Genomic DNA, 9504 nt, shown 5'->3' with positions numbered 1-9504 from the left:
GGAATGGATGATTCACCTGCATCCAGGCTGTTTAAAATAAGACTAATAATCCACACTATTTTGGGAGCTGGGTCTTTAGTTGGCATAGCAGAGTATTTAGGCACTAGTTAGATACACAAGAAGTTTATCAAACCTTAAAGTATCATATTAAATATCCACACAAATATATGAAAGATTTGACTGGGTTCTACTTCTGTCCCTTTATTAGGTCAAAAGGTGAATGCAAGTGTGTCATAAGCCAATGTCCTGCAGCTTACTACACACCAAATCAAAAATATAGAAAATAAATGATAATCCTATCTACTTACATAAAAAGGTAACTTTTTGAGTAAGTTTCCAGACTTGCACAAAATATGCAGAAAACTGCATACAATCAGTTTCCACAAGAACAGCAGTTTCATGTGAAAGGTGGGTCAGCCTGCTAGCCAGATCTGCTTTACCAAAAGCTCTGGAAAACTGACACTGGAACACCAAGGGGCCTGTCCAGCTGACACTAAAAAGGCAAAATGTCCACTGCCATCAGGACAAAGCCCTGGAGAAAGCCTCTCTCTATCCCCACACCTCTGCGACAAGATATAGAAAAAACAGCTCTATTAGGGAGTAATGGTGACTTAAAGGATTGTAACATGTATCCAAAACTCAGTATGAGTGGATCAGGCAAGGCTGTTAAATCATAGTTCAGTGTTCTCATCTGCAGTGGTCCTTGTCCTGACTCAACCACAGCCCAACAGCTGACAGAGGAGTTGTGCTGTGGTCACCCACCTGATCTGCATCCTCTTCTCTCTCACTTCAAAGTACTTGCAGTACCTCAAGTTCTATTCTGCCCCACCTCATCCTTATCCTGGTCTTCTGCCACTCTGCCCATTACAGAGGACTCTGAAATGCAGATGAGAGGAATTACAATAACACAGCAGTGTAAACAGTGAGTAGGCCTGCCATATCTTTATTGCTGCAGGTTTGGCAAAGGGGCACTCTCCAGACTTGGGTGGAATTTGAGGCAAAAGAATAAAAATGGTTAAGGTAAAAAGTGATGAACAGCAAACTTGGAAAAAGCAGTCAACATATTTCAGGGCTCTTGGAAAAACCTGTATCTGGAAGGTACTGAAAAAATCTTGCACTTGCATGTTGGCCTTGGCCCCAACCCTGAAGTAATGAAGTATGTGATGGTCCCATCTGACCTCCTGGCATGAATAGAGTCATCTTCCTGCCCCTCAGAGGCTAAGGCTACTACACACAGCTACCATGACTTGTGGTTCAGTTCACAGAAGTTGCACAACTAGGGTCATTCCTTGTGCAATGTTTGATGAAGGTGAAGGTAAAGTGGTTTCTTGGTCAACAGTTGTAATTTCTTCCTTTTAAAGTCCGTGGGTTTTTTGTACCTGTAACCACAAGAAAGTGTGTTAATCCAAGAGCTAACAGCTGCACTGGAAGAAGAAAATATACTAGCAATCTTGTCCTGTACAGATCTTATTATTCTAACCTTTTAAATATATCTGACAAGGCTTACTGGAAGCAACAATAATGAGTAGATTTACATGAAGAAACTAAACCCAGTATTTTCTCTAGATTATTGCTTTAACAGAACAAAGATTTCAATATGTAAGAAAATGTAATATTTTTTTAAGGAGATTCCCAACATAATACCTTGGACTGTGGGAGACCCAGCATCAGTTACTCAGTACTTCAGAAGTACTCCAGCTAGCCTAGCCCAGCACTCTTCCTAGAGGTGCCTAGAATTGCAAGGTTCACCCTGTTCCTAGAACAAAACCCTCACTCAGACCTTCAGCCACACACAGGTTGGATGCACACCACAACCACTGCAGCATAACTGGCTGATCTGTTTGTTCACTTATTAGAGCAGCGGGGGGAAACAGAACCACCCAACAATGCTTTGAGAAATGTTCATAAAATGAATTGCAAATTGCTATCTCATGCCTCAAATCAGACTGCCTTTACAGAAGTTCCACACCAAAAGACTCTGAGTTGATTTCCTTTTTTAAACGTAACTGATCTGACACTCAAGCTAAGCTCCAAATTAAAATCTGATGTACAGACTATGATCAACAGCATTTTATCTGGAAATTATCTAGTTTCTGAGAAGAGTCTGTAGCCATTTTATTTGCCTAAACACATTTATTCTCCCTTCTTCATTAAAAGTAGAATATTCCTTACGGAAGTCAATCTAACGAGTCCAAGAAACCTTCCTTGATGCAACAAGTTACAACATTTTAACTGAAGCCTAGTTCATCTCCTCAGTCACTGGCATCCACAGCTGTGAGTCACTTACAGTTCTACAACAATTGTCCCAGGTTTAATCTCATCCATCTCCATGAAAGCAAAGCACTTGGTGCTAGTAAACCTTTTCTTAGGCTTGTAGTGTTTGAATTCAAAGAAAATAGCTGCACCTAGAGGGGAAAATGGTTTAATAGAAAAGTTAGCAATTATGGCTAATAGTTATCTGAAAGCTTAATCTGCCATTATGATGCTCTACTTACACTGGAGGGAACTGTTGTTTACTCAAAAGCTTCATCATGTTCTTACAATGCTCATCACACTCACAACAGCTTGTACTCTTCAATTAATTACTCATGCTCAGTTTTTGTTAGTCTTTTTTTAGTAATTTGTCTAATGATTAAGAAGCTGATAAAGCAGCTCAAATTGTGTACTACAGCAAACTGCTGCATTTTTATCTCTTTCCATTTCTCCTTTGTCTGCAAGTCATCACAACGACCCATTTGGAAGCAACAGGATGCAATGGACTATTTTTATCCTTGTCTGGATCTGGAGCCCTGCAGCAGCAGCTCAGGCACAGCCTGTTTATTAGATCAGGAGGAGCCCAGTGTCTGAGCTCCCAAAGCTCCTGGGCCCTGTTTCAGGCCTCTGGTACTACATACCTTTTGTTAGTTTTTCAATGTGTTTCTGAATCTCGATGTCCACATTAAAATGGACATACGTGTCCTCCTTCCTCAAAGCCACAGGAGTGTCTTGCACAGGAGTCAGATCTATCCCATTCAAATCTGCATGAAAGAAACAGTATGAAAATGGCAGAAGCTGCTCAGACCTTAAGGCCCTGCTTTAAAAGATTTATGAGTCACTCCTAATCCTGCCACAAAAAGTTTATGCACACCTGAATTTTTCCTCTGAACTTAAAAAAAGGGTAATCATGGCCTTCACAGTCAGTGAATTTTTTTTTTTATTGCAACATGAAAGCAGCTGAAGTTCTGACAATACTTCAGATGAAATTCATTTTTAAGGTTGCATTTCTTTCTGCTGCCAGCAAAAGATTCCACTCCCTCAGGACTCCAGCAGTGCTTTCAGCCAGGGTGGCATATGCACCAAAGTCTGCCCTCCACACAGGGTCTGCAGGGCACAGCTGGCATGGCCTACACAACCTGTATATGCCTTGCTTTGTGCCTAGACCCAACATGCATCAATCCTCTTGGGTTTTCCACAGGCATTGTGAGGCCATGGGTTGGACTCCAGCTCCCAGCACCAGCCACTGGGTGTGCTGCTCAGGCACAGACACCACAGATGACACTGTGTCTCACTCTGCTGTTTTCAGGGGTACATTTGTCCTCTTAGTCTCCCTCCTCTCATTACTCATCCCTTTCCCTCAGGCAGGAGTGAAGTTGCTAACGATGTGGCCAAGATTCCAAGTACAGAGTGCCCATGTTGTGCTTGGGGCATATGTTGTGCTTGAGGCTCTGGAGCACCACTGATGTCCTTCATCTAGAACGCTAGCTGGGACCACCAGTGCTGCATCAGGAACAAACCTCTCTCCAAACCTGCAGAAGAAGAGCTTGCTATAGAACTGAGGAAATGCTACTACGAGTCAGAAGATGCCTAACAGTGGCAAAATGACTTTTCAGAGTTACTTTTCCTGATGAAAACCCTTGAGAAATAAAGTATTAAAAGTCACCATTAGCAGACTATGTGACAGCCTGTCCACGCACACACACTTTTTGATCTACACACACTTTTTGATCTTATTTTCTACATCATTACCTGGCAGCCACCATTTATAGAATTTAGGGTTGGAATGGACCTTACACATCAAATAGTCCCAAACTCCCTGCCCTGGGCCGGGACAAATCCTCACTAGATCAAGTTGCTCAAGACTTCATCCAGTCTGGCCTTGAACACCACCACCAGGGTCGGGGCAGCCACTACATCCCTGGGCAACCCGTTCCAATGTCTCACCACCCTTAGAGTAAAAAACTTTTTTCTTACATCCAACCTAGACTTTCCGTCCTTCAGTCTGAACCCATTACTCCTTGTCCTATCTGTTAGGAACTGCAAGTTCCTAACAAAAGAGTCCCTCTCTGGCTCCCTTGTAGGCCCCTTCAGGTATCGAAAAGTTGCTACGAGGTGTCCATGCAGCCTTCTCTTCTCCAGGCTGAACAGCCCCAACTTCCTCAGCCTGTCTCCAAAGGAAAGATGCTCCAGTCCTCTTAGCAACTTCATGGCCTCCTCTGGACTTGCTCCAACAGTTCCATGTCCTTCTTATGCTGAGGACACCAGAACTGCATGCAGTATTCCACGAGGGATCACATGAGAGCAGAGGGGAAGAATCACCTCTTTTGACCTGCTAGCCACACTCCTTTTGATGCAGACCAGGATTAGACTGGCTTTCTGGGCTGCTAGCACACACTGCAGCTCATGCTGCACTGTCACTCCCAAGTCCTTCTGTTCACTGCTGGTCCTAGTTACTTCCCCACCCAACCTGTAGGTGTGCCTGGGATTGCCATGGCCCAGATGTATATTCTATAGCTTGCAAACAGAGAATCACATGTAAACAGAAAGACTTGCTGGGAAAGCAAGCCTAGCAATACACAGTCTCCCTTAGCCCCAGAAAGATGAGAGCTAGCTCTGAAAGCAAACAGCTGTTTTAACAATATATAACACAGACACTTTGGTGGCAAGGAACAAGGAATGTTTGCTTTACAAGTTTAGATAAGGATTCAAGTGACATTCAATACTGTGACCCTTTATTCTGTCAAAGGACATGTCTGGTGGAGGAAGCACTGATCACATATCTAACAAGTATTTGGTATCCAATAGCACATCTAAAGAGGACACATACAAGGTTGATAACACAACTGATTTAAAAAAAGCTAGAGGCTCTTGGCTCAGCTACAATTTTTAAATGCTAAACAAAAAAAATCATATACCTCCAAAGACTGTAAAGATACGCAGATGTCAAGTAAGGCGGGTTAAGGGTAAGCCATTTTGACTGTGGGGCTTCATGCTAAGAAATGCAAACTGGAGAAGAGACACACACTCCTGCTAGAAAAGCGTGTGTGTCCTGGTTTTAGCCAGGATGGAGTTAATTTTCTCAGTAGCTAGTGTAGTGCAGTGTTTGGATTCAAAGTGATAATACTGTTGATCATACACTGATGTTTTGGTTTTGCTAAGTTGTGTTTATCCTAAATCAAGGACATTTTCTTTGTGTATCTTCTCACTGGCAGAGCATAAGACACATACCAAATACCAAAAATCTCAGTGTCAAGCAAAACACATCAAACATATTGCCACTGGAAACTGAGAAATCCTAATGCTGCCTATCCTGCACTGACAGAGAGAGGAGTCCTTCCAGATTCATGGAGGTTCTCAGAGGGCCAGGCTGTTAAGCCCCACCATGCTTTGCCCAAAAAACACTTCACTGCCAAGGCTAACTCATACTTTACATTTTATTTCGCTTGCAAGCTTTGATTCCCAGCTTCATACCCATTCCTCTAAACCTTAAGGCTTGGTAAGATTTTGTAGTAAAACAAATTGTTTTACTACAAAATTAGTTTAATGAGAGGGCAAGAAGGGAGTCATTGGGCTGTGGTTCACCATCTCCAGAAAGGCCAGAAACCAGTATGTGTTGGGGAGTAATAGGCAATCCAAACAGATCTGTACTTAGGAGTCAGCTGAAGAAGCTGGAATGGAGAAGTACAGCCTGCCAAGTCGTTGCTACACAGCTCCCAGCACGGGGAAGGCACCCCAGAGCACGGAGTGTGTATCCTGCAAGGATTCATCTCCCAGCATCTCTCAAATACAGAATTTTTCCAACCCTGATTAAAGCAAAAGCCTTAAGTCCACAATAGAAAATGCAAGTACCAATCAACATTTTTTCCAACAGGCTGAAAAAAAAATCAATACAACTTTCAGAAAATGCACTCTCTCCAAAATAGCAGTGAGGAGCCAGGAACAGAACTCATTACCCTTTACACTGACTGTGATGTAAGGATCAATGCACTGCCCAGCATCTTTCAGACCAATTTTCTCTATGTTGATGGTGAGTAATGTCATCCCGGGTTCAGATGGCAATCTGGGCAATAAAGTACCTGGAAAGAGTAAAGCATGTTATTAACTCTTTGTGTCATCTTACAGTAGAGGATTAAATTTGGATTCAATCTGCAGTTGCAGGAAGTTCAGACATTTAATGAGGAATTCCACCCCATGGAATATGACTTGGCTTCATGTTGAGCATTTAGACTGGGAGATTAGGCAGGAAAATGGCATAGTTGCAAATCCCACAGCACATAAGGGAACCAGAAGATTGATTCTTAATTGTCTAAGTACTACTGGCCTCTACTTAAAGGGGGGGAAAAAAAAAGTGTTTGCATCCCCCAAGTTCCCTTCTGGCCTAAGGAAGGAATTCCCAGCTCTGCATCAAGAACATTTAGCATCAGAACTCTGTGGTCAGCTTAAATGAATCCTCACAGTGCTGAGGAACACAGTGCAGCTGCCAAGAAATCCAGACTCACTAAAAGCCATGATACTCTGTTGTCAACAACGGACTAAGTTCCTTCAGGCTGAATTTAGCAAAAACTGACACACTTCAAGCCACTCCCCAGTATTAGATGAACAAGCACCAAGAGAGAAAATGCTCAGACTTGTGAACAGATGTTCAAAGACAGGGTTCTTATTTCTATCTAAATAAAGGTAAAAGCAAGCCTGTCTTCTCTTTGGCACAAAACTTTGCTCTGCCATCTTTCAGTTGTCTCTTAAAAGCAGCATGAACCCCAAGAGTCGAGAACAAATGTAGCTTTCAGTTTTCCTGTCCAGCATTCAAAGGGACTAAGTGATGTGATACTTGACAGAAAAATCACCTGAAAGATGCATCAGACTGGCTTTTATTATAAAAATAGTGGCTTAAGAAAAATAATTCTGTTCTTGAAAATTGTTTTTCAGAATGTGTGAAATTGTCCTACAAGTGCATTTCAGAGACAACAAGGTGAGCAAACCCAACAGCTCACTGCCACAAGACAGGCATTCAGCCTCTCCCTTCCTAAACCCCGATTCAGAGACAGGGGAACTCTTGCTGGGTTCACAAATGGAAATGGTTCACAGAAGAACCCATTGCCAGCACAGCACTGGAAAAAAGTCATATATAACCAAGAGAAATGCAGAAACCTTTGCAGTTAAGAGGCAGCAAGCCATTGGTCAGTTCAGCTCCATACAGCACAGAAGTCTACATAAGCACTCCTTGAGTAAGGTTTTCCATAAAGTGTGTATTCCATTAAATAAAATCTAGTTGCACCTACCCATGGCTACACCACAACTCAGAATGTCTTCATTAGCACAGCAGGACTTCTAGAGAGCTATATAATGTGTGCCACCAAATATCACCTTCCCTTTTTCTGGTATCAAAGGCAAGTGAAGACCAACACATAGGTGCCTAGTACTGCAATTGTCACCAAAAATTGTATTTTGAGGATTGGAACTAAGAGCTGAATGAAGAACATCACAGCTACCTGAACATGAGCAAAGAAATCACTGTACATACTAAAAGGTTATCATACCTTCATTGGCTCCTGGGTTAGATGAATGGGGCAATGTGATAACGGTGAAGCCATGCATGTAGAAGACAAGACCATGATCAGTTAGACAATAGTTATGCACAATGGATTAAAGGCATATTGAAGCAAAGAGCACAACACAGTTCTGTCAATTCAGTGGGGAAAATTCACTTGACTTTCTCACCCCAGAAACCTGCAAACTGCTTTTGTTTAAGCCTTAACACCCAGAGAAAGAGCACCAGACCAACCTTCAATCAGGTAAGAAACACCACTGTAAATTACATTTAGTGGGGAAACAAGATCTGCCTTCAAGTGGTACAAAACCATCTTAGGTGGTCAGATTATTGTAGCTACGGGGAAGTTTACCTTAATCCAAAAAAGCAATTCAGAAAAGTCAGATATGAATTCTACTGAATTGATGACAATGTCAAATAGCAGTAAGTTCATGAGTTGCTCTCATCTCCTCTTAAAAGCATGATCTTAGTGAGGAATAATTCTGTAAGTATATGCCCCAAACCTCTCCACTTTTCAACTTGGCTACCCTACTTCTTTGAAAATGATTTAACTGTAAAGTCAGTCTGTTTATCATCAACTTATATTCTTTCTTATGCCCATACACAGCTTCTATGTCCACTACATGCATATAGCTCTGATGGGCTGCACAGTGGTAACTGTTGGCACTATGGCAATGGTCACAGCCAATTGATTCACCACTGCACAAAGAGCTACTCAAGGTGTCTCTGCTGTGCTTTGGACAGACAGGATGCATCCTCATAAATGGATTTATCGTGGTGAGGAACAAGGAACAACACAGCAAATGTCAGCAATCAAATATCACATCAGGGCCTATTTGCAAGCCTGGTAAAAACAACTGTAGACTGTGCACATGTCTATCAGTACAGCCTGCAGGGATCACATTCAGTACCACGTGCTGGCTCACATCCAAGGACACAGATGTGTTTTCTCTAGGCATAAGTAATGCAATACCCCAGCTCTTCTGACCATAATTCCAGTACTAGTTTCTTTACTTGTTATCTTGTTACTGAAACACAAATTCTGCCAACCATCCCTGAAACTAGAAACTTGTTTCTTCTGCAAAGAAACTACACCAGGAATCAAAACAATCTCTGTTGGGAACACCTGAATTGTCAAAACCTGAAGCTACAGGAAGACCTTCTCTAGAATCTGCAGGTATACCCAGTTCTACAAGTGCTTTCACATGGACAAAGACTTAAGCTATCCAAAACAAAACCCCCTCTTCATCCTCTCAGAACTCGGCTCCAGTCTTAGCCACTGTCTCACCAGAAGATGTAACACACAAATTACCATCAACAATTAATTGCATTTCTAGCAGGATGTGATGCTCTGTACAGGAGAAACACTGCCACAATTTACATTTGAATGCATTTGTAACACTTCACATAGTGCAGTTAAGAAAGTGCATGGGATGAAAGCACTGAGTTTGAATATGGAATAAAGGCTAATTATTTGAGGCAAATGGTACCACCCTCATAGGTTATCCATACAACTCTTTCACAATAAGATATTGTTTGCTGAGAAAAAAAATTCACTGGCCACCTTTGCGGTTCTCCAATGCAGCATCAGAGTTTACATTATCCTGTTGCTCCTCACCCAAACTTTCCAAATCACAGGTGGAGAAAGGGACTTCTCAGAGACAGAACTTAGAGATAGGCTGGCATGGCAAGGCTAGTGC

At 42.2% G+C, this 9504-nt stretch overlaps 1 protein-coding gene across 1 annotated transcript in view; it reads right to left on the bottom strand.

Annotated features, from left to right (window-relative positions):
- Window positions 1-908: 908 nt before the first annotated feature.
- The window catches only part of AIDA (axin interactor, dorsalization associated), a gene marked incomplete at its 5' end in the record, with an annotated part of 23572 nt that continues 14976 nt past the window's right edge, over window positions 909-9504 (bottom strand). Inside the window, 5 exon segments of the mRNA XM_009077270.1 lie at window positions 909-1379; window positions 2288-2405; window positions 2895-3017; window positions 6210-6341; window positions 9491-9504. The exon segment at window positions 9491-9504 is cut by the window's right edge and continues 96 nt beyond it. Coding sequence (XP_009075518.1) covers window positions 1283-1379; window positions 2288-2405; window positions 2895-3017; window positions 6210-6341; window positions 9491-9504 — 484 coding nt within the window.

The sequence above is a fragment of the Acanthisitta chloris genome, unplaced genomic scaffold (assembly GCF_000695815.1).
Source record: "Acanthisitta chloris isolate BGI_N310 unplaced genomic scaffold, ASM69581v1 scaffold40096, whole genome shotgun sequence".
Lineage (NCBI taxonomy): Eukaryota > Metazoa > Chordata > Aves > Passeriformes > Acanthisittidae > Acanthisitta > Acanthisitta chloris.
Note: the sequence above shows the minus strand (reverse complement) of the source record. Positions and strands in the feature narration are given on the sequence as shown.